The sequence below is a fragment of the Carassius carassius genome, chromosome 14 (assembly GCF_963082965.1).
Source record: "Carassius carassius chromosome 14, fCarCar2.1, whole genome shotgun sequence".
NCBI lineage: Eukaryota > Metazoa > Chordata > Actinopteri > Cypriniformes > Cyprinidae > Carassius > Carassius carassius.
Window position 1 is genome coordinate 9,751,110 of NC_081768.1, and position 26,522 is coordinate 9,777,631.

Here is a 26,522-nt window from a genome sequence, read left to right on the forward strand (position 1 = left end):
CCCCAAACTTATGAACGGTAGAGAAGCTAAACAGCAATTGCTTTTCATTCTTCCACCAGTGATTTAGGTGCTTCAGGCTTAAAAAAAGTCTGACAATTAACACCCTGCTTAATCACAAAGTGTGAATGCTTTATCAGCAACACTGTCTGCTATGTGGTTCTATTCTCTTTCTGTTCTTCACAACTGTTATCAAGTCTTCTCTCATTAACAAAGTTACAAAAAAACACTACTGCTTCCCCAAGCTCTTGCTGTCCCAAAATACCCCAGCAAGTGTCGTGCATTTAATGTCTCTTGGCTCTCAAACTTATTGACAGAACACTAGTGCAAAACTCCTCCCACCCAGGCCATTTAGACAGTTTTATTATCTTGACTGATTTTGCGATCTGTACTCACTTGTCCCTTTCATTTTACCACAGCACCGCCCATATGAGCAACTACCACTTATGGTGCACATAAGCAGAGTCCTTTGCGGCAGAATTTTTTTTTTTATCTAGCCAGCCGATCGAGACAAGGGCCACCATAAATTATCAGTTCTCAGCGCCGTAGAGCATTTTGTGGCTTCATGGGTGCATGGTAAAAGCACTGCGCCAGAGCCACAGTTCCCACTATTCCCCATACTAGCATTCTGGAGCGCGGTTAGCTCTACTGATGTCCTCAGACCAGGCCGCGGTCACACGTGGCTCCAACCGGCTTCCGGGGGGAACGTGACAGATTGCTCACTCAGTCGCAGAAACGAGCCGAGCACAGAAGTTCACATGGGAGCCGTGTGACCAGATATGCTAGATTTTAATCACACTTTATTACATACACACAGCAGAACACTTCTTTTAAAACACAAAGAGTACTAAAAGTAGAATAAGTAGTATTATAAGAGGTCGGCGTTATATATTGGTATGGTTTGAGAAAGTTATGTCAAAAAGTCAAAAACTGAAAACCAAAGAAATTCATTACTATTTTTTTAAGGAAGAAACTGCAACATTTAAAATAAAAAAGGCAAGTTTCAAAGTTAGAGAATAATAGGCAGACAGATCGATGCACAGATTGTAAATAAAACAAAATATATTAGATGAAAAACTGGAAATTGGTCGTTTATAGAAACAAACCTTTGTTGAAATACTAAAAGTGACTAAAATTAAAACATAAAATCCAATACTAATAAAAATGACAAAACTACATAAATAACTAAAATTTAATATAAAAAAACTAAAATAATGCTAAGTTATAGGATCAATAACACTGAAATGTTATAATCAAACTCATCCTTGCTCTCAAACCCTCACTAGGTTAACTCCGGATCTTTCCCAGTATTAATGTTGAACAGAGCAGAAACAGCAAAACCCGACAGAGATGAAGAGTGAGAGTCCTCCATCTCTTGCTCCTAGTCCAAGAAGTGTTAAACCACATTCTGGAGGTTAAGCATCTTGGCTGTGAGAGCTTGTCATTTCTAAAGATGAAGCTCATCCTTTATTCAGCTTCACGGAGCAAACACAGGTGTCATGCTAAACTAATGTGCCCTAAGCTATCGCTTTCAGTAAAACATTCCTCATCCCAATCTGCAGGAGTGTTTGTTGGCAAGCGACAAGCGCATCGATGCTTACCTTCTAACCTTTCCTGCAGATAACACACCTGTCTAAAGATATTCAGGGTGATTCAAATCGTAAAAATGATAATGACAAAGAAAACAAGCATTCAGTTCAGCATATGGTGCTCAGAAATCACTACTGCTAATAATAATTAAAATAATAAAAATGACAGTAGAGTTTGACTGTAATTCACAAAAATGATGTTAGGATTCTTTTCACAGTTAACTTGCACTCATGTATCCATACAATTTCAACTATGCTTTCAGGGTCTTCATACTAACATTTAAGCACTGGATTCCTCCTGTCTAAAAATAAGTTCATGGGTCCCTAACGCTTGAGATAATCAAGGGGAATTTGTCTGTGCAGCACATGTGGGCCACAGCACATCTTCAGATCTCTCTCTGCCTCAGGGGCTGTCTTTGGGCTCTCAAGAACAAGGATTAGCTCGAGAGCTCATCCACTTCCCATCTTTTGTTGAACATGTTTAAGTTTTTTTTGTTTTTTGTTTTTAGAATTTTTCTATTTTTTTCCTTCACGTCTCAAATCCCCTTGCAATTCTCCGGCATCCCACTAGGTGAACCATTACTTTTCTAGAAACATCCACTACTCTTCCTTTCTAAGTGACCGATTCGCCAATGAGTTTAGCACTAATCTACCAGGCAAGTGGTCTGGAACCTCTGCTATAAATCAGCGACTGACATAGACCATAAAAACGGGGGAAATTTTATAATTTCACCATTTGCCACTAACACTAAATGCGTGCATACACTAAAGCACTCGAGCATAACGGCAAGCAAAACTCACCGGACAGACACAAGTCAATCAAAACAGGCAGAAATAATCTGTAGCAGCTGTCTAAACATGTCCCACCAAACCGGACTTGCCTTAGAGTAAAAGCAGAGCACTGTTTCACGTCAATATGTGAATTATTGAATAAATAAATAGAGAAGGGAAGCTAAATACATGTGCGGAATATGCATGTAAGAGAGCGGGTCCTGTAACGGTAAAGAAATATAGAGCGAAGGATGCACGGCCCCTTTCCTGGCTTCTGTTCTACCTAATGTGGCCTGTAAGAATCTCTGGGCTATGCTGTGGGAGTAAATATATATCTCAAACCCCCAGACTCATTCATGACCTTCTACGTGGGTTGCAGCGGTGAAGGTCTGTGTACACCATAAGATAAAACGGAGTAAACAGAATCGCTAATTTGCACTTAACTCCCAGTCAGTCACGCGTGCCAGGCATGCGCAATTCTCGCAACCAGAAGTGAATCTGTGCAACTTTAACCATGCCATTTTAACCTTGTAATGATGATAACGCCAGACCTCTCCATCCTCACGGTGAGATTAAAGCGGTTCATCAAGTGTCGAAGTTACTGATTTGTCCCGCAAAGACGGTTTCATCATGGCTAATTGTGAGAGATCCTCTCAGGGGCCTTCTGCTGGTTCGGATGGAGGATCTGATTGGTCTGTCTCACGCACGGCCCCTCTGGTTGTGGCCACCATGGATTAAAGCAGATCCATAACTCATGCGCACCAGATGGTGGAGATAGGGTCAGCAGCTGGAACAGCGCACGATCAGACTCTACGTCTTCCTGGTCCAAAGCTGCTGGTCTTTAGCCAGCTTTATTAAAGCCTGAGGTTGTCTGGTAATTTACAGAGCTGAGAAACAGTCTGAACATAGTTGCAATATGGAAAATATGAGCCTTATCCATTCCAGCTGTTTCAATGGCTATAAGACATACAGTGTTCATGGTTCTTTAAAAGCTAGAGAGCAAACTAACGCCTTTTTTACGATTTCCTTCCATGACTTCATTGGGAATGTTTTGCCAGTTAGTTGGCATTAATTGACCCTGACGCTTAAATATACATGAACAAGCAAATCAAACTCAGTAATTGCACTCAAAATATAGCATACAACAAAAATATTTCTGATCCAGTGTTCCTAAGTAATAATTAGGATGTTACCAAAAAATCAGCATCATGATGATAATTAACAGACTTTAATTAAAACATACTGTCAACAGGACCATGACAAAAAAGTAACACTGCAATATATTAACAATGTTCTAAAAATGTTTTGGACTAATTGTTTCAGGTATTCTGATCATAGTCAATAATGCTGGCAACTGACCTGTTTGAACACAACATTATATTTGAGATACACTCTTTCTGTAACAACACACTAAAACATTTAAAACATGGACAATGGATAGCTAAATGGATTACCAAAGCATAAAAATAAACAAAATTACTTTAGTTCAACTGTGTGCTCAGGAATGTTTGAATATTTGGCTTAATTTGAAATTTTCTCAACAAAATGTTATTTTCAATTGATACGATTATGGTTTGTCAGTTTTTAGAGCAAAGTTAAAAATAACGATGAAACAGAAGTAGTGATAGATCTTTGTAATGTGCAAATGGACAACTGATAAAAAAAAAGTATGACTGGGACTTGATGCTAAGCATCGGTTGATTATTGAATGGAAGCAGATCAGTTGAATGTGAGTTTGAGAGAGATTAAGGTAAAAAGAGAGGTTTAATGCAGACTAAATTATTGATATACATCACGAAAACAGTAATGTGCCATTTTAACAGAAAACACTGAGATAAAAAAAGAGGCCAAAATAATGCAAAAATTAAAAATGACACATGCTTGATGAATTATTCACAATAAGATCAGTAACATCAGTTTATAAAATAGATGAAATAAATATGAAATGATGAAATATTTAAAGACATTTAAGAAATATTTTCATCAAAAGACAAAGACTTTATCTAAAACAAAACAAAGCATGTAAAAACCGCCCAAGTGTGAATTACGTTCAACATCTGGCTTTAGAACTGCTTCATGTTACAAAATGTGAGAATTAATGCTGCAACAACAGCAAGAGCAACTGTTAGTCACTGAGGAGGGCACGACAGCACAACCACTAAAAACCTTGTGGAAACCAACAGAAAATGTTGCCTGCTTGTATCTTTATCTAATTTTTTTCCTAGGGCCTTCTGAAAGGCTGTGTTGCAACATTCCAATGATCAACAATAAATGTGCAAACAAGGCAGTATGTTTTACAGCAACATCACCACTGTACAATCATCTTCAAAATTTTATTTTGTTATTTTGTTATTTTGCTACTTGTCTGAAGTGGACTGTTTGTAAAGTAAAGTCTTAAAGGTTTTATACTCACCACAGATCTCAAGTTATTGTCCTTCATCAGCTTGAGGGAGTATTCGTAGCATGATTCAAGGTCATCTTTTTGAGACTGGCCCAAAATTCCTCTGGCGATTGGGCCGACAGTATGGATCACATCTGAAAGAAGAAAAAAGCAGAGTGGATTATGTCTATACATCATCAACAAACTTAAAGCTCTGTGTGTATAATTCATAATGTAAATACGTGCCACTGTAGATAACACACATTTTCAATTAAAATTGTGACACTGCTTAACACCAGGACAAATCCCACATGACAAACAACAACAAAACAATACAAGAGAATGACGTATAGAACAGTTTCAGAACTGCTGAGGATCATGGGAACGCTCCCGCACATTCCCAATTCTACAGGGTACAAAACAGCTTATTCTTCTGCAACGTTATCAGGCTACCAAAACAACAGTCAACCAACAATGAGAAGAACCAACAATGGAACAAAGGGGCTGATTTGAACAAGCCAAAAAACGTCCCAAAATCAAGTACATTTATTCAGTTAATGAAATGGAAGAGCAGATAGAAAATCAATTACTCCGTCCTTTTATCCTATCTATTCATATCTGCTCGTAGCCGTCCTCCTGCTGCTTGTGCATAGTAATGTGTTGGTTGTCAGTCAGCATGAGGCTGGTCTGAGGCGAGAAGGCTGAGGGAAGCAGGCTGGTTTAATTCAATCATTGCCGTGATGACAGGGGAGTTAAGGAAGCTGCGCATGAGTCTGAGAGAGAAATAATGTAGCCCTTCCTGTCTGACTCCTCCAGGCCCTGGAAGGTGGGCGGCATTGGGCAATTAATAACAATAAACAGGTCGCATAGCAAGGCCCTCACTTCTTGTACAGTCAGCATTTTACAGCAGACAAGCAACAAGACAACTTAACAGAGAACTCTTTATTATTATTATTAGCTGTGCATTTGATAGTACGCGCATTACGAAAAACATGGAAAATATGAATGGTTTTGGTTAGGTGCAACCACAAGTGATATTTTGTCAGCTGCTCCGTTTCTCTTCCTGCTGTGTCACACTGATTAGCCCCGCCCATACTGAATTCTCATTGGTCCAGACTATGCTGCACATCCTTGCTTTCTGTGACCTGACAATTTAACTCATTTCTGGTCAGCACACTACTTTAGCCCCAGCTCTCAGAATAGTACTGGAAGTGTGCTAGTTAGTGAATACAACAGTGCGTCATAAAATAGAATAAGCAACTAATTTGGTACATTCCAGAATTCTGAGTTCTCTATCAACATCTATGATTGAAATTACAGATTATTTGCATCCATGATGCAAATGGACAAGGACGAAAGAGCCTGAAATATCCTGCTAAATCAGACCTAATCTCAATATAAATGTGCTGCCACAATAACAAATTTCTAATGACAAATTAGAGAAAACAGAGGAATTGTCTGAGTACTGACCTTTTACATGCATTTAAATCGAAGAAAAAATTAAAGTGGCAAAATACAGAAAGGATGAAGGAAAGAACAGTCTGTCAGTCAAGATAGATTGATTGATAGATAGATGATAAGACATGATTTCTCTCTATGGTTTAATATAACTTCATGTTTTTTGTAAACAGCTCTGTCTTTTGTACACAGTTAACTTAACTAAAGATCAGCTGTTAATAATGTCATGGTGAATGCACGGAGACTGTCACATGTATAAATTGCCCTTTGTCGCACACATCTGTTCAGCTAAAGTCTGTGTACAGAAAGGATCGGGAACGAGTAGCGTGTTTGCATTATTCAGGCAAAGATTTCTATCTTTAGTGGTTCGGCAAATGAGATCTGGGAGTGTGTGTGTGTGTGTGTGGGGGGGGGGGGGGGTCTGAGTGCTTTTCTCATTACATAATCCTGTTCTTTATGAATAAAAGCTTGGTCAATTATTGATGTGTTCTCACCAGTTGTCAGTTCTATCCACCAATGACAAGCTGCCTTTCAGGGTGTACACAGACAGACACATTTCAGCTTCTCTCACTCTCTCTCTCTTAAAATAGGACATTTCTAAGGAAGATATACTACAGACAGTGTTATGGAAGACACATAATGCTTATGCAAATTGGAATAGAAACTTCACTCTATTCACTCGGTCACCTTAAAGCACAATATTCACAAACCTTACTTAATGGCCTGTTTAAGATTAACAAGGTATGCTCTTTTAATTCAACATCCCTTGCAATGCAGTTTTTTCATCGTTGATTATCTACAGAAAATCTCATCATGAAATGGAGGTCATTTGGGAACTCTTCAGAGAGAGAGAGAGAGAGAGAAAATCAAGACATTTAATTAAATTTCTTCACTCAGAACAGCATACCGTGTGTTGTTTTGAGGCTTACAACACTTATATCACATAATGACAATGAGACAAGACAATACTCGCATTGGTGATCTCTAGGGTCATGGCTACATCAGCAGAGCTGCTTAAACAGCATGCTGTCCAGGGTGTGTGTGTGTGTGTGTGTGTTCTGGCCGTTAGTGTGGCCCCTTAATGAGGCTGTAACTATATGAAATATCATCTCTCCCCACACCAGCAGGACCCGGCTAGCATGATAGGACCATAATGTAGCCTGCGCCCAGTTGTTTTTTATGCATAATACATGAACCTCCGGACCACTAGAGCAACAACTCTTCAATTAGAGGATGGAGGACCAGAACAGACCATTTATAAATTCATGAAACTAAAGCTATAGCCATACAACGTGTGCATGATATCTACACATGTATAAATAATCAAGAGGTCATTTGTTTTTGTTTTTTATTTCATTCAATGTATGCAATTTATTTTTGCTTATGAGCGCTCCATTTTTGTTTTACAGGATGGGCTTCCAGGGGAACAAGTATGCACTTTCTTAAAAAAAAAAAAAAAAAACACCTTATACACAACATATGGCATGGCAGCAAATTAGGGTGTCTGCATTATATTCGAGATCAATAAATAATCAAAAAGCTATTTTATTTATTTTATTAGAAAAAAAAAAAAAAAATACAACCGCAAACCTCTGCTGCTCAAATCAATTCCATAAAGTATTGATTTATCATAAACATTTATCTACTTGTGTGTAAAACGAAACACGACTGAAACAACAGTAAAAATAGCCTGAAAAAATATTGGCTTGACTATGAGATTAGACAATGCTGAGATGAAAACAATCATTACTTTTACTTATGCATGAATAAGGGCATGTTGACAAAAGATTATCATTATTCTTGCTTGGCTAGCTTCAGAATGAATAAATGCAAATGCGCACTAAGACAACACTTTTATGGTGGCCTGTTTCTATTCTATGCATTCACCTGGCAAACAAACAGCACCCAGGAGAATATGTATGTTTGGAGGAGGCATTAAAAACAACAACAACAACAATGATTGACAAGTGAGGTTTCCCTTCATATCCCTGAAGATTTTCACTCCCAACAATCTCAGCTCTCTCAGCTGAGAAGAGGATCACTGGTTCATATAATTTTAAGAAGGTGTATGTGAATACAAATGCAATTAGAGGAGCATGGGACAAATTAGACCCTTTCGTACAAGTAAAAAGAATAATCATGGTTGGAAAAGTGCGCTATTGTGCAAACCATTGTAGAGCATTTGAAAAAGGAATCATACAAATTAGCAAAAACATGGACAGATCAACCTTTGAATTCTTTGTGTTTATGTATGTGTTCAGGGTTACTGGCGGGTCATGGACTGTGCTTTAGTAAGGAAGTCCTCTATGCCCTGGAGATAAACTGGCAATCATAACCCGTAGCTGATGAGCTTCCCCGTCTGCCTTTTTTCTCAAGCAGTTCCATTTAACTTATCTACTGTAATTTCCCACTTGAGGCACTGAGGTGGACGTATAATTCACCTCATAAAGATATTTAGCCAGCTAGACTGACCAGCACTCACCAGTGAGGATGGGGAGGAAGGGCCATTATTCTAAGCGATACCTGTGATTGTTTCTTTACAGTTCCTGTTTGTGGGAAGTCATTTCTCACTATGGTTGTGTTTCGAGTGCTGACCGCTGAATGAACCCCGTGAAGATACACGTTTAACAGTGATTGCAGCATCTCTGGCTATTAACAATTGCTATGTTTCCATGAACTGCAGTAATCTGGTGTTTGGCTTAATTAATACAGTTTAATATTTATATAGTGCTGTCAACATTCACGTTTTAACGAATGTGATTCATTTTTCCAGTTTAATGGCATTAAAAATTGTTAATGAAGGGGCAGAGTTATGATTGGCCAGCCAACTCATAATTGCTGCTATGGTGTCTTTTTTATTGACAAGAATTGCGTTTATTTAGACTCAGAACATGTTTATGACCACATCAAACATTTTTCAGAGCTAGTCAAACAAGCGCAGAAATGGTGACAAGGCAGCTTCAGTAGAACAACAGTGAACTGCAGTCAGTTAAGATGTTGTCAAGCCATATGTCAGTAAAAACAAATTTTCCTGTCATTAAACTGTGCTTGTAGTGCTCAAGTTTATTATTTCATATTAAAGCGTGAATTAAACTAATAGCATGCATGTCAGATTTGCATCATATTCAGCAGCGGGAGCTCTTAAAGTAATAGCAGCCAAATAACCTAATAACGCAGCTGAGAAAAAAAAAAAGAAGCTTTAAGGATTTTGTAGCTTTAAGGATTCATCTATATTTAATTTAGAATTAATTGTTTGATAAATGTATTTATTTTCTGAATATTTCCCACTTGCTGAAGGGGACAGTTAAATATGACATTTATTATAATGAGTTTATGTGAAGATTGATTTAAGTTGACTTAAATTCGAAGTTATATTTTGATGTCTGATAAATGTATAAATGTATACTGTAATGTTAGTACAGTCATCATTACATACAGTTGATGATTAAATATTAGGGGAAAAGCACTATTCCCTAGAGACATCAATTAAAAATGATACTGTGTTTATGTTGTTTCAACGTTAATTTGATGATTTAATTTGAAATTATTTAAATGTAAAAGTATATTTAAAAACTTTAACGTTAGGTGGGTTTAATCACGATATGTGCAGTATATACACACAAATATTACAATGATCAAAAGTAACAGTAGAGATATTTAAAATGTAACAAGATTTCGGTTTTAAATAAATGGTGCTCCTAAGAACTTTCTCCTATTCATCAAAGAAGAAGAAATTATGTTTGAGCATCAAATTAGCATATTAGTATGATTTCTGGAGGATCATGTGACACTGAAATCTAGAGTAATGGTTCCACAAAATTCAGACTTTGCAATCGCAGGAAGAAACTATATAGTCTGTGTAATCCCTTGTCAAAATGTTCAATTTGAAAGAAAGTGTAATGTAAAACTGGAGTTTTAGAAGAACCCCCAAGTGTTGATTTTATACTGATTATTGAAGTCAATGTAACCATAACAATTCTTCATATCATCTTGCACATCTGTGCTCTATATACTTACTATTCTATTCATGTGTTGGCCACAAATCGATGCACACAGATAATGCGACTTGTAACGTGAAAGCATGCATATTAATAATGAATAATAAAGGTGCATGCAACTATTGTTGGCTTCCCTCTCCACACATTAGCTGTAGCGCAAAATAAATGCCATTGTTGGGATTGTACTAAAGCATTCAAACATCCGCCATACCTTAATCATGCAAATGAACACAGCGTCGCTTATAACATTCTTTTGTGTAAAGGGGACATACCTCCTTTTTTCTCAGCTCTGTTATTATACGCTCTTCTTTAGCCAGGCAGAATTTCATTTGCATAGATTTCAACGCCCAAATAGCTGGTAATAAATAAATAATTGAGCGCAGAAAAACACAGACACATACAGAGCAACTCTGTCATCTCAAGCTTGTCAAAGCTTGAAAGAAGTGAGAATGTAAAGGAGGGGAAAAAGTCTCTCTGTACAGCCGTCAAAAATTCTTTTTACAGGTAGAGTAGATAAGACCGTTGAAAAAGAAGAGGCTCACTAGGTGTGGCGAGCAATCGCCCCCATGAATATGTGTCTGGCCTGCACCTCAACTCAATCAACGGGAATAATGCATACAATCATTTCACAATGAGTCTGTCAAGGGCACTTACATAAGAGAATGGGCCCAGGGAGGGAGGAAGGCATGGGCTCTGAATATGGATGCCTTTTTGCTCACTTTACTCGACCGACCTCTCAAGCATTTCTTCTCTTCAATGCCTTGTTCTAATCAAGCGAGCTGAGAGACTGTTTTATATGCGTCGGCCGCCTTGAGGACAGAGGTGTAGGCAGCAGGGACTTATCTTATTCCAACGGACACAAGCCACCGCCCATGGGCTACCGTCAACAGCCATTAATAATGAAAAGCAGGGTCTCCCGGTGCTACTCTCGAAGGGCCGACTTCCTCTCCTATTCTTACTGAAACTCTGTGGGGAGGATGGAAACCTAAAAAGATATGGTTTCAACATGCTAGCATTGCACTCGGTTTATCTCCAGGCATTATATCTGGTTTTAACATGTATGTTAACAACACCGTCTGACTGAAACCTGAACCACATGTTTTGCTAATACTTACGATGATAATGCAAGCCATCCAGGCTTTTTGAAAACATCGTCTGAGATCGATTTAACATTCGCGTATTGGCCCCTTTGATGTGTGAATTTAACCTAAATGAAAGTCAAAGCAAACCGAGAGGTTTTGGAAGAAAAAGAAAGTGAGGTGGGTGAGAATTTGGGCAGGAGGTCTCCCGTCTGTCACTTTGATGGGCTGTGTTTTATAAAGCTCTTTGGGGGCAGGACAGATCGCTCGTTCGGCACACCCCCTTTCCCACTTTTCCTCTTTTACCGCTGCAGCGTGCGACAGGCATAGGGATTGATCGTGAGGTACATCAAACGTCACCTTCAAACAGCCGACTTGGGGGAGACTAGCGCGGCTTCTGTTCTTACAGCCCCTCTGCAGCAAATGATGCTCCGCCAAAGGGACGCGCACACATCAAAGAGGCGAGACACCTAATTTAGATGTGCGAGCTGCTTTGGCAGAACTTGTACATGGTCTATGATTGCTATTTCTAGACTTTCCCACACAAATATTGTTCTCTGGTCTGAAAACATTGTCAGCAGGCAGATTTAAGGAATCATTCTCTTTAGAAATGAACATTCTGTCATGAATTACTTTACAAAACAATGTATTTTTTTTTCTCCATAAAACACAACAATAACAGTTCATAGTTACCACCGGATACAAAGTTTTTATTTAAATTTTTTCTCACATTTGGTCCATTCGACTTCTGAAGCCAAAGGATTGTTCTGTGTGATGAAATTGATAGAAATCTGTCATTATTCACTATACTGTATGCTAGTGTCTAGTAGCCAAACATCACAGTGTTAAGAATGCACCAAAGGTGCCATATTTGATTTGAGAGCTGTTTAAAAGTTAATAGTGACTTGAATTTCAGATAAAGATTTCATATGACTTAGAAGAGCAAGAATATACAGTATGATTCAAAGGTTTGAGGTCAGTTTAAGATTTAAGATTCTTATTTACTATGGAAACATTACATTAATCAAAAGTTACAGGTAAATTATGTTCTTTCTAAATTTATATTCATCAAAGAATCCTGAAAAAACATATTATGATTTCCACAAAAATATTAGGTATGAACTTATTATTAAGCAGCAATTGTTTTCAACAATGATAATACGAAATCCGTATATTAGAATGATATCAGAAGGATTGTGTAACAATGAAGAATGTCTTTTTCACAGGAATAAATTTCATTACAGTATATTTTACAATTATATGTATATTTTTATTTATAATGCAATTATAGTTTCATCATAATAAAATCGAAAACGGTTATTTAAAATTGCAATAATATTACACAATATTACTGTTTTTACAACAACAACAAAAAAAGAATAATAATAAAATGAAGTAGTAGCCTTGGTAAGCTTAAAAGCCTAAAAAATAAATAAATAAATAAAAAATCTTACCAACCTCAAACATCTGAACAGTAGTGCATCTTGCACAACTTGAATGAACTACTGTTATTATTTTCTTTTTTGATTTTGACAGCATGTTGTTACTATGAACTGAACTGAAAAAAAAAATCTGTGAAGGTAAAAAAATAAAGAAATAAGTGAATAAATAAATAAAAATGTACAAAAAAAGGTCATTTTTGAATTCTGTGGAAGAACAAAATACAGAATTGGGAGAACAATTCCTTTAAAGAAAGGCTGAAAGATTTTTCTACATTCTGTAATTAAACATTTAAACTCCTCGTCCTTTATCATACAACATAACTTTCAGATATTCTGTACTCCTGTTCTTTTGCCGTTAGATGGGTATGGTAAATAATTAAGCTCAGTGCTTGTTTTGATGACCTCCATGTCTCTTTTTTTGAAGAATTGTGGTTAGGGACTGCGGCGACTCTGGGGCCCAGGTCCCCTGATGAACTAGAGCACACTTCTGAGAGAATCAGAGTCAAGACTAATTAAGATATCCCAACAGCAGATTAAACAACGACAGGGCAGACATCAGACAGGGCACTTCCACTGAATCCACAACCCAGACTCCGCCTGCAACCTTGTACTTGGGGGCAGACAGATACAAGCTCAGAAGAAACACAGCCTCTTGTGGAAGGCGACAGTGATGCAGCAATAAGAATCAACAAACCCACTGAAAAACACAAAGGATTTTGTGGAGCTAACAATACTTTGGCACGTTAACACAACTTCTTACATTTTACACTATTATTACTTTTAAGAGGGCACCTGCTCATTCATCACGGTGCATTTAAAGCTTAGTTAATTTAGGAGAGAAATGAGGCTCAGATGATGGATTGGAAAGGCAAAATTAGATCTATTAGAATTCAGAGGACCTGGCAGACAATAATCAAAGTACTTTCATCCTACGTGGTGCAATTATCTTTGCACTTAAGAATCAACAAAGCACGTAATGACTTTCCATACAAGTTGTGAGGTGAAGTCAGCCGTAACAGCACATAATGGGTTAACAGAGAGACTGCTAACTTGCTGAATGGAATGTTGGCGTAATAACGGAGAGAAGCGCACACAAACTCTTTGATAAAATTTGACTTTGTATCTCTGTTCAAGCATTTCAGAAAGCACAAAGAGACTTCTATAGTGGAAAAACCTATTCACCGTGTTCACATCTACACAAAGTCATTTCTGAGTCAACAAAAGCTTTCCTCACAGCATGAAACCTATGAATTTTTCAGACTGTTTTTTTTTCTGTTAACTATCAAGCGGTCGATCCAAGCCATATGCAGGACCTGATTTATAAAACTGACTGTGAAGCTAAGTCAACTGAAGCACTACATATGGTTAAATAAGAGCTAATCTGAGCAACAAATAAAAAAGGATAGTAGATGTACTGTAGCATTTACCAGTGCCATTGCAGAAATAAACAAATAAGTAGTATTTAAAATGGTCATGTGATCTCAACATGGCATCCCGCATGACTGAATACTCCTAATTTAAAAGTCAAAATAAATCAATTAAAATACAAATGTGTATTCGTCAGTTATTTTGGCTGTTAAATTGATTACATCTGATCACAGTTCTTTAGGATTGCACATATTTTGGCGATGACATCAGACAGTTGATGTCTTAAAGGGAGATGAGAAGCTTAGTTTTTCTTAAATAGCTGGGCTTTAATGGTAAATTTCTTCAGCAGAATGGATTAGGTATGACAGCTCATGTAAGGCTTTCCATGTTAAACCATGGAATGGTTGACCTGAATCAAGGGAGAGGTTAAATGTTGCCATGTGTTGTATGAGAATACTGCCAACCACTCAGCGCTCTGTATCCTTTAAAGCAGACACTGCATTTCCTTTACTTAACATCCTGATTGTGAAGGAGAAATCAACGAACCTGCAAGTTTATAAATGCCAATAATCATGCCTAAATCCTGATATAGATACATACACAAAAGTTACTGTTAGACCATTTTACTGCAATTTTATGCAGGAACTGAATTTGATTTCCAGAATTCCACAGATCTGTAACAGCCATTTATTTCTTTAATATCTTTCAAAAACAAATCACTTACCACAACGCAAATGTGGTTGTTTATATAAGCTGCAGCCAGACTGCAATTAGCACCTTCAAAAACGAACAACCCCTCAGAGAATTAAGAGTATTTTAAAAATCACAGTTGTAAAATGATTCAGAACAGTAACGCTCCATGCAAAGACTCGTGCACAAGAGCAGTGTGACAGTCGTACACACACAGGTAAATGTATTGATTTGATCCAGAATGGAATATGGGTGTGTAAAATGGTGTGAAACATGAAATAATGCCATGCGTGAGCAGATGTGACAGCTAGTCCCATCTTTCTCACTTAAAATAGACAGTCGGCTCAACACTGACGAGACGAGTGTTATTATTGATTGCCAGTCAATTATCATAACATAAAAAATACACGTCTGACACGTGGCTTTCATAAATCTATTAATTTAAAAGGCTGATGTGGTTTAGAAAAAAATATAATATAAATATTATATATATATATATATATATATATATATATAAAATAGATAGAGAGATGTATATAATAAAATTATATTTACTATAATAATATTGAATACAATTTCTGTTATATATTATTTTTTTTTCTTAAATATATTAAAACTTCAGACTTTTCAGTTACAGTCTAGTTTAAAACAAGCCGGCAGGCAGGAGATGTCACTGGTGCACGCAGGACCGGTGGGTTGTCCTTATGATTCACTTCATGGATGAGTGGTAATAGAATTCAGCGTAATCAGCCGTGGGGTCTGACTCCTCTACCTACCCCTATCAGGCAGGCTGGTTTCACACAGCTGTGAGTGAATAAAGCTAACAGGAGGGAGGACGGAGCCCTGTGGGGCTCAAGCGGTTAAAACAAGCCCTGCTTCTGCCCTGCCCACAGGGGCAGCACTGTATCCACTCACTGGAAAGACAGTCTCTCTCCGCCGTTATGCACTTAGCTGCCACTTGCGTGTTTGTTATCAAAGATTACAAAACGAAAACGAACACACCCACTCAGGCCCAACCTGATCAAACCCTTGTTGTCATGGTGACAGAGTTCTGTCGCTGTTCCCTTGTTGATTGAAGCTCTGGCTTAAGAAATCATCCTTTTTATTCTTATTGGTGCATGTAGAATCTGTAAAGTAAATGGCAATTACTCTAATATGGACACAGTTGTTAGTGCGTTAATTTATGCTTCTTTCAAAAGGGATTAGGGTTTTCGTTAATGACAATTCATGGACCTGGATTAGAAGCGAGAACAAAGGTGTGGGGGATTTTCAAAAGAGCTGGAACACTCAAAGGAATATCTATTACGTTTATGACCATTTAGCATCATGCCAATTTGACTAAATTTAATCAGAAGAGATGCTGTGTAGACTACTACTGCAAGCAGCAGGAGAAAATGCAACTACTAAACTGTCAAGTGTATGGCTGCACAAAGACATGCTTTCTTCTGTGGAACACAACATAAGATGTTTAGCACACTGCTCAAGCTGTTCTTTTCCACACATGAAAATGAAAAGTGATCAGAAACAGCAGTGGTTAACATTCACTTTTACTGTGCAGACTTAATTTATCCAATTTAATCGCACCTAAACATCACAAAAAAAGCTTGTCACATAACACTTTTCAGTCCTGTCCTTTTTTAAATGAATGTTTCTGCCCATAAAAAGCAGACTGCAATGTGCTAAAATGTCTATTATAAACTTTTTAAATGCATTAGTCTATGCATTATCACTGTTATTCATTACCCTCCTACATTTGCTTTGAGTCAGTTTTATGTTACTGCTGTGTTTAGCTGATATATTTAATATCGTAGTTGTTTGTTATGCTGACTGGCTGGTGTCTGGTTACTTTAATATCGCTTATAATTAATGTTTGGTGCCGTGTGTTCCGCAATGTCAAGTTCACTCTATTTAACCACTAACAACATCGCCTGTGTCTGTCTCTCTCGTTAACTTCCTTCCCATATCTCCTCTGAATATCAAAATCAATACTTTCCAGAGCAAGAAGTAGTGAACGAGAACGAGAGAGAGAGAGAGAGAGAGAGAGGAGGGAAGATCAAGACCACTAATAGAATAGCAACTTCGCTCACTACTCCAGACTGTCTGTGCATATTCACATCATAACACTTCACTGAGGTCCCCCAACACTTCACATACAAGCCAGACAGTTTGCCTTCCAGCAATATCACTGTAGTCCCAGTGATACTTGACAAGAATACTGTACTGCACGACATTCATTCTTGAGGGGACAGTGAATTCAATCCCATATTGTCTCTTGGTGTGGTTCAGCAAGTCAGGAAACAGAAAGGGCACATGTAATAAAAGCAAGAAGAGTTGGGTCTGTGCAACAAGTCAACAATATCGCCAAAAATTAAAGAGTATCCCCAACAGTATTGCATTTATTTGTGTTTTTTTTTGAAAGGTGAACTGCTTCCACGAGTCACAAAACTGGACAAAAGTGAAGTGGAACACACATTTCAAAAATCAGGTAAGACATATATCTGGTTAGCATATGCTTACCCCAAAAATATTTTACCAAGCCACCTGTTAATTAGGTGAAACACGTTGATGTAAGTGTTGAGTAATTGCAGGACGCCACTGCCAAAACACTACTCTGCATGGAGGAATAAAGAACTTTTCCCAGTCCTGTTGAGACACAGGGGCATTATCATAAATAAACAGGCAGAGACGAAGGCCGTCTGCGTTTGAGATTAGTACAGGAAGAGGACTCTGCTACAACAAGCTGTTCTGGAAAAAGCACTCCCAACGGACCACGAGGCTAATGAGGGAACACAAAGACGCGAGTCTATGCCTTTAAGCCCACCATAGCATTTGAGAGACAGAGGACAAGACTCTTGTACAAAGAAGAAAAAAAAAGGTTATGTGTTTATTATTTAGACTCCAGACTGGCGGTAATGAGCTGCCTGGACTTGTCAAAGTATTTACATTACCGGTCAAAGTTTGGAATAATTTAGATTTTTTTTATGTTTTTGAAATATATATATATATATATATATTTTTTTTTTTTTTTTTTCACTAGTGCAGCATTTATTTGATCAAAATATAGTAAAAAATTGTAAAACTGGTCTTTTTCTGGTCTTTAGTGTCACATAATCTTTCAGAATTCACTCTCTCTCTTTCTTTCTTTCTTTCTTTCTTTCTTTCTATCTATTGTATCTAATTTTGACCAGTTTATAATAAATATTAGGGGACAGCTGTGGCCTAGTTAGAGAATCGGACTTGCAACCCAAAAGGCGCAGGTTTGAGTCCCAGTGCTGGCAGGAGTTGTAGGTGGAGGGGGTGAATGAACTGCGCTCTCTTCCACCCTCAAGTGCCCATGGCTGAAGTGCCCTTGAGCAAGGCACTGAACCCCCAATTGCTCCCGGGGCGCTGGAGCAAAATAGCTGCCCACTGCTCCGAGTGCATGTTCACGATGTGTGTGTGTGTGTGTGTGAGTGTTCCCTACTCACTGCTGTGTGTGTGCACTCGGATGGGTTAAATGCAGAGCACCGATTCAGAGTATTGGTTACCATACTTGACAAATGTCCTGACTTTTTTTATAACACAAATTACATATTAAAATACATGAAAATACAAAAGGGTTCATTTAAACTGTTATAGTATTTCACAACAGTATTGTTTAAACTGTATTTCGGATGAAATAATGCAGCCTTGGTTAGTATAAGAGACTTTCAAAAACATTAAAAAATTTGAGCGGTAGCGTACATAGTTTAGACATATATTTACACATTCATGAACAGGTCCACTAATTTACTTAAGTTCACGCTAATCAATCTTATAAACAAAAACATTATATGTTCTGCTAAATTTTTTATCAATGCTTTCCTGTTCAAAACTCACCAGCACAATCCTAGCGTGTTGTGGGTGGTTGCCAGGGCATTGCTATGCGGTTACTAAGATGTTCTAAACTGTTTCTAAGGATTTGCAGGGTGGTTGCCATAAATAAAAAAAATAAGGTCCACCTCAAAAATATTCTCTGATAAGGACACGGTCCTGCAGCAGCTGTTGGAGTGGCACTGATCAGACTGTCCACAGGGAGACACTGCCTGCACAGAAACACCCCCAGCACTCCACAGCACATCAAATATTTACCATTACTAAACACTGACTGCTCCTCCACCAGCCCTCACTCTTAAACAACTACTCAACACTAACATTAGTGAGCGGATAAATAGCATGCTGAACCAGGATTAAATACACTTCACTACAGCCACAAACACTATGTTCCGTTGCTCTCTGAAAATATAACCATCTTTCAATGCAGTGCATCCTGGGGGATATGACTTTGATAACTCTTTAATAGTTCATTATTCAATAGACCAGTCTAAATGTAGAAAAGTGATAATTGTTTAATTAACAAATGAAATGAATTGTGAAGTTGTCTTTTAATTTTCATTGCCTTTAATGGATTTAATGTGGCGGAGTGTGACACCGAGTGGAGCAGATCCTGTTTTAACAGGAAGCTGCCGTATATAAATGTCAGAGAGCGTGAAACTGTCACCCTGCTAAAGGTTTAATTCTTTGTCTTTTCACCCCCCTGAAGCCTCAACAAACAAGAGTTTAATAATGCAAATGACGTCAATATTTCAGTTAGGATGAATGTCGTCATTTTTGCAGTGATCGATTAGTAACATGCCTTATGATGCCTTGATAAAATGAGTCGCCTGCATTAATGGTGGACTGCAGCCATATTCAGGAGGATAAAAGAGAAGATTAATTTAACTGTCTACTGAGCAAATCAAGAAAAGAATCCACCTAAAGTAACAGGATACCCGTAACCGTCTGAGAAAGTTCAGCATTCCTCACACACAAGCTCCATTGTTTCACCAAACCCTTTAATCAAAGAAAATGATCAACCATTTTAAGTAATGAAAGAGACGGATAGAGAGAGAGATTGACTAGGTAAATGTCCAACTTAAGAGTTAGTTGCCTAAAATAAATGTAACAATGAATAATATAAATATGAATAAATGTAATTAGTTAATAAAAATGTTTATTCTATTTGAAAATTGAAACTAACCATGACAAAAACATGTAGGTTTTCTCTTCGTTCCCTTTAGCTGGTGGTACATGCCTGAAATAAATAGTGCTGAAAAGCATTGTGAATCTGAGAAATAGGTGACCTGACCCTTGAATAAAACATGTGCGTGCACGCTTACATGCTTATTCCATTTTCTTGCTCACCAGCAACAAGCTGAGCATGAACTGTGACAGCTTTGGACACACCATATTGCTAAATATTCCACAAAAGCTATAATCACTAGGTTTATTTATATTTAGAAGATTTGTAGATTGATAGTCACCAGATGAAGTAAGCAAACGGACATTTCAATAAGTATACTGAGTCCAAAAGAAAAAAAAAAAAGAAACCGTGGGAAACATAAGTGGCACTGGAACCAACTAGGAATGGCAGATTTACCTACGAATCTCTAAACTTTTCAGCCTTTTGACAATATTACATTGTTTTATTAAACATAATCAGAGGAACAGCCTCCAAGAAATTGTAATTAAGTTTTACAAATGCTCCAATATTTTTGTAATGAAATAACTAAAATAGAATTAAAGAACTCAAATCTAATTAAAATAAAGCATGTCAAGACATGCCATTGTCACTAAATGAACAAGAATTATATTGAACTATTTTAATTTCTACTGTATGAACAAACTATAATTTTTATAATTGTGCTTTTTTACTATGAACACAAAATAAATTATAAACAGCCATGTTTGCCTACATACATTTTTAAAGGAGCGTTGGCAAAAACAAAATAAGAACAGATTCATAAAAGTTCAACTTAGTAGCTCTAACAGTTTTTTCTAATAGTTGTGTAATTGTAGCTCGCCAGAAAATAATGAAAACTTTGTGAATAAACCATTTATCACTCATTCACTGTTCCAGAAACTTCAGTGCAATTGTATTATTTATCTTGACTTGTTTTCTCTTTATTTCCATTTTGCTGTCTCACTTGGCTTCTGCATGGTTGAAAAGATCATAACTTTTGTAAGTTCATTTGGAACCACTAAAGAATAAAGTGTTACTTGACCAAAACAAGGGCAAATCGTGAATATTCAGTGGAGTAAAACTAGTGAAATAAAGGTGATCTGTCTTCATTTGTTCAGAAATACAGGGTCTTTCTCTGACATCAGCAATATACAGAATAACTTCCAATCTTATGTTTTGTGTTTCATTTTGGTAGTGCCTTTGGGTTGTTGGGTTCTCTGCTAAAGCTCACTGCATTGTAAATGATCATGCTGCCATGCCACGGCCACTTCTGGAAAGACAGAAATCTTCTCTGGCCCGCGGCTCTCTGAGAATGAGAGATTGAATTTAACAGCATTGACAGGGTTTTACGCATTGACATGTTAATATTCTTTTCTGTTGTGAATTCAGTGGCTGAACTTATGGGTTCTGGGAGTGAGGTGTTCAGACAAAAATCTGTCTTTCAGTTTATTATGGTGTCACAGAAGCCTCAAAAACCTATTTATATTTCCTTGTGTTACTTTTTATCCACTTAACAATGTAAAACATTAATAAAACATTATAAATATTCAGAGAATATTAAGCAAATTCAGGGTGCCATTCAGTAAACATGGTTCCTCGCTTGTATAAGAAACACAGCTGTGGAAGGCTGATGAGACAGAAGAAGCTCTTTTCACTCAATAAATTAGCAGCCATTTCAATTAAGATGCTCTAAATGCTGATTTGATGGAGGGAGATGTGGCTGGTCCAAAGATTAACGCGAGCCGTTACTCAACAAAACGTGCCACACGCCTGAAACATTTAGCTAACGCCAGCAATTAAAGGATGTGTAAATCACTTTCTGCCTGAGAACTGAGAACTTTACAGTAAATTTTCACAATTTAGTTTTTAAAATTATATCATTAAAAGCTTTGAATAGAATTAAATGGAATGTTCACACGAAATGAAAAGGTTCATAATCTGGAACAAGAAACGAGATGTTTTGCAGGATGTTTATGCTGCTCTTAGCAGTAAAACAGAAACATACAGTGACTATGGGTTGTCAAACTTTAAAATGATGAAGCTATATATATACATATATATATATATATATATATATATATTTTTTTTTTTTTTTTTTTTACTGAAAAGACAAGCCTGGCATGACATGTTTTAAAATGAGATTTAAGAACAGTCATCTGTATTTATTTTTTATCCTGTCCCATCACTATAATCTTTGGTTCTCTTACGAGAGCTCTCTCGTACTGCATCTTAGCTAAGACGCTACGGGAAAAGTCTCTTTTCACGAAATACTGAAGCAAAAAATTATCCTTAATTTTGTATTTTTGTAAAGCGCATTTGCAGCAGTACACGGCCATAGGCAAGACGGCTCGTTCTCTCATTGGCTTGTTCTGCGGCAACTGCACAGCCTATCTTCCCGCCGAAACGGGTGTGGCCCAACCTATAAAAGGAGCTCGAAAAGGCTGACTCACCTGATTTTTCATCTCTTCAGCGAAGCTCACGCATCGCTGGATCACGGAGGAAGCGAACCCACATTTCTTCCTGAGCTTCACGAAGAGGTGGCGAAGGCTTGAAACGCTCCATATTCAGCGCGAACTCGTTCATCCGTCTCACTAGCATTCTCCACACTGATGATGCTAAAAACAGGAACTACCAGTCACTTCCGCCAGTGGAACAGGCGATAGCGACGCACCTTTGTCCGCCCTCTGCTGGACGGCGGCAAAAGCGGTGTTGCCATCTAAAGCCTGCTGTGTGACGCTGCGGCTGCACTACTTGCGATGGCTGCTTCATCGAAGCGCAGGTGTACGAGTTCTGCTGTGGCCGAGCTCTCACCTAAGCGCGCCGCTGTTTCAGTTCCAGAGATTGTGACTGTTTCAGCGTCTTTTGCAATGTGCAAGCCTGTACGGTTGCCCGCTTGCCTGCACACAAAAACCGTTATCACGGCTTCCCAGATATTTCCCGAAAAAGGTGTAATTTCTGGTGTCCCAGCCACGGCCGATAGTGCTATAAATGTAGTGACGATGCCCACTGCTCAGTGCCCATCTCCACATATAAGTACAGCCCTTCACACAGGGCTCGCGCACATAAGATCGACACAGATCGGTCGAGCGCGCCGCATAGTAAACGTGCCCACTCCCCAGTGCCCACATACACTATGTCACATACGGCGCGTGGCTTCTGTAAAAACGAGGCCCATGCACGTATGCTCTGCACAGGCAGACAGCGAGTTGAAAGTGGTAAATGTGCACATATGCAGCCCACAGTTACTCGCAGACATATCGAGTCCCACGGGACCTGCCCAGCCTTCCCCCAGTCGGTTAAGCGCCGGGACGGGGTCGAGGAGGAGCGATCTGCCCGCTGTGATCAGCGCGCTCCCCGCCTCAAATGTGCAGCACACCCGAGCGCCGCCGTTGCCCAGCCAACAGAGCGCGCTTCGCATCCAGCCCTTAGCCATTCATGCAGATGCATGGTCAGCGCTTCCAGGGATTTCGGATTGGGTGCTAGGCATTATAAAGAGAGGCTACTCGCTACAGTTTTTTTCGACGCCCTCCGCGCTTTTCAGCGCGCGTCGAAACTACAGTCAAAACAGAAGTAGCACACATACTTCGGGCCGAAATATCAAAACTGTTGAGCAAAGGGGCTGTAGAGCCTGTGTCTCAAGCTCAAAGCGAGGGGGGGCTGTACAGCAGATACTTTCTGGTGCCCAAGAGAGACGGGGGTCTCAGGCCCATACTGGATCTAAGACAGCTGAACAAGGCATTGATGAAACGCAGTTTCAAAATGCTTACGACCAGGAAGCTCCTCGCGCAGATTCGCAGAGGGGACTGGTTCATGTCAATAGATCTGAAGGACGCGTATTTTCAAATACAGATAGCGTCAAACCACAGGTGATATTTGAGATTCGCCTTCGAGGGCCAGGCATACCAGTTTACAGTCCTGACGTTCGGCTTGTCGGCTTGTCCGAGCGGAGCTCGTGGACCACAGGGCCGTTTTACTTGATCACCTCGAGAAGCTCGGCCTCAGTGTCAATTGGGCGAAGAGTTCGCAGTGTCAGTCAGACGATTCTGTTTCTGGGTATAGTTCTGAACTCGTGTTCCATGACGGCCCGGCTGTCACCACAGCGCGTGATGGGCATTCAGCACGCAGCGAGTTCTTTCCGCTGCGGCGCGACCGTGTCGCTCAAACACGGCTCTGGCTGAAGACGCGGGTGCCGCGCAGAGCGTGGGCATCTGGCCGGCTGCATCTCAAGGTCAATCAGAGCTGTGTCACAGCTCTGGCACCTTGGACAGCGAACGGCTGGTACCGATCAGGTGTAAGCCTGGGGACTTCCCCGAATGTGAAGATGGTGTCGACGGACGCCTCCACTTCGGGATGGGGAGCGCTGCTCGAGGGCAGGCCATCCTTTGGCCTATGGTCAGAACGGGAAAAGCTACATCATATCAACTGTCTGGAAATGCTGGCAGTGGAGAACGCGCTGATGCGCTTTTGTCCCCAAATCAAGGATCACCACATCTTAGTCCGTTCTGACAATATGTCTGTGGTGTCCTACATAAATCGCCAGGGCGGTCTCGGGTCCTGAAACCTGTACAGGCTAGCGGAACGCCTCCTGGTTTGGGCTCAGCGCAACGTGCGTTCGCTGAGGGCAGTGCATGTGCCTGGGCTACAGAATCTGGGTCCAGACAGGCTGTCCAGAGGCAATGTTCCTACGGGCGAATGGTCTCTACACCCGCAAACAGTCCGGCTGTTGTGGGAGAGATTTGGCAGAGATTTTCCAAGAACGAAAGCGCGCTGTCACGGGACTGGCCGTGCTGCCCGCTTTATGCTTTCCCTCCTGTCTCCCTCCTTCCGCAGGTGATAGAACGGGTGAGAGAAACGAGATGTTCAATACTGCTTGTAGCACCTCTTTGGAAGAACCAACCATGGTTCCCAGATTTGATGCAGTTAGCAGATGTCGCCCCGTGGCCAGTACCGTTGAGGAGGGACATCCTCTCGCAGGCCAGGGGCTCGATTTGGCACCCTCAACCGGAGTTGTGGTCCCTCCATGTGTGGGCGCTCAACGGTTACCCGCTGATCTAGCAGTGGGAGTGCTGAATACCATCACTCAGGCTAGAGCTCCATCGACACGACATCTGTATGCCTCGAAGTGGTCGGTGTTCTCCAGCTGGTGCACAGCTCGAGGATTTTCACCCCTTAGTTGTGAGGTGAGGGAGGTTCTCTCCTTCCTACAGGAGCTGTTGGATAAGGGCAGAGCCACATCCACGCTCAAAGTTTATGTGGCGGCCATCGCAGCGTTTTCTGAAACAGCGCTTGGTCAGTCAATAGGAAGGAATGATTTGGTCATCCGGTTCCACAGAGGAGCTAGGAGGCTGAATCCTCCCAGACCTCCGTCAGTCCCTATGTGGGACCTCGCGGCGGTTTTGGAGGCCATGAAGGGTCCCCCTTTTGAGCCTATCCAATCAGTTAGCCTTCAGCATCTGTCGTTCAGGACAGTATTCTTGTTGGCTCTCGCTTCGGTGAAGCGTGTGGGTGATTTGCACGCGCTCTCGGTGAGCCAGTCGTGCTTGGAGTTTGGGCCTAATGACTCAAGGGTCATACTCAAACCTAGGCATGGTTATGTGCCGGAATCCCTCAACACGCCGTTTCGGGCTCAGGTTATTGCCATGTCTGCCCTGCCGGTGTCAGGAGAGGATAGAGACTCGAGTCTTCTTTGCCCTGTCAGGGTTTTAAGAGCTTATGTGTCTCGCTCTGCTGCCTTTCGGCAGACGGAGCAGCTGTTTGTCTCGTTCGGTGGACGTTCCAAAGGGAATGGCTGTTTCGAGACAGACTCTATCCAGATGGATAGTTGACGCCATAGGGTTAGCTTACGCTTCCAGGGGCCTTCAGTGCCCGTTGGGCGTCAGAGCACACTCCACAAGAGGTGTCGCCTCATCATGGGCGTGGTCTTCTGGGATCTCCTTGCAGGATATATGTATGGCGGCAGGTTGGGCCTCGCCGTCTACATTTATCAGGTTCTATAACCTGGAGGTTCCCGCCTTGCAAGCAAGGCTGCTGTCAGTATAGTCGAATCAGGGCCCTGAGGGGAATTCTGAGTTCATGAGCACTATGCGCTGCCGACTGTTATATGGGCAGTATTGCGTAAGACCCGCATTGCCACATTGGTCAGGCTTTGCCTCGGCTGTGTGATGTCATATTGCCGCATCTACGGATGCTGCTAGATATGGGACGGAGGGCTTTCCCCCTTTTCTGTCCTGGACTCTCTGTGAGTCCCTCAGGTGACTGTGCACTGTAAATCCTGGGCGTTGCTTCAGGTTTATTGGTGTGTGATCCCTGCACGCACGGCGTTTTACATTGGGTTCCCGTAGCGTCTTAGCTAAGACGCAGTACGAAAGAGCTCTCGTAAGAGAACGTACTCGGTTACTAAAGTAACCTCGGTTCTCTCTCTCTGCCGTGCGCACGATTCACTCTGGTTCGCTTCGGCGAGGAATTAAATCAGGTGAGTCAGCCTTTTCGAGCTCCTTTTATAGGTTGGGCCACACCCGTTTCGGCGGGAAGTGGCAAGAAGGGCGCGAAGCCCTTATTGGTCTGATGTTGCATCAGCCTGCGCTCGATAGGCTGTGCAGTTGCCGCAGAACAAGCCAATGAGAGAACGAGCCGTCTCGCCTATGGCTGTGTACTGCTGCAAATGCGCTTTACAAAAATACAAAATTAAGGATAATTTTTTGCTTCAGTATTTCGTGAAAAGAGACTTTTC

General features: G+C 40.1%; 1 protein-coding gene across 3 annotated transcripts in view; it reads right to left on the minus strand.

Annotated features, from left to right (window-relative positions):
- Positions 1-26,522, minus strand: part of macrod2 (mono-ADP ribosylhydrolase 2) — a 539,507-nt gene that overhangs the window by 178,324 nt on the left and 334,661 nt on the right. For all 3 annotated transcript variants that reach the window (XM_059565968.1, XM_059565967.1, XM_059565966.1), the window contains one exon: positions 4,771-4,892. In XM_059565968.1, the coding sequence (XP_059421951.1) occupies positions 4,771-4,892 (122 nt within the window). The remainder of the gene's footprint in view (positions 1-4,770; positions 4,893-26,522) is intronic.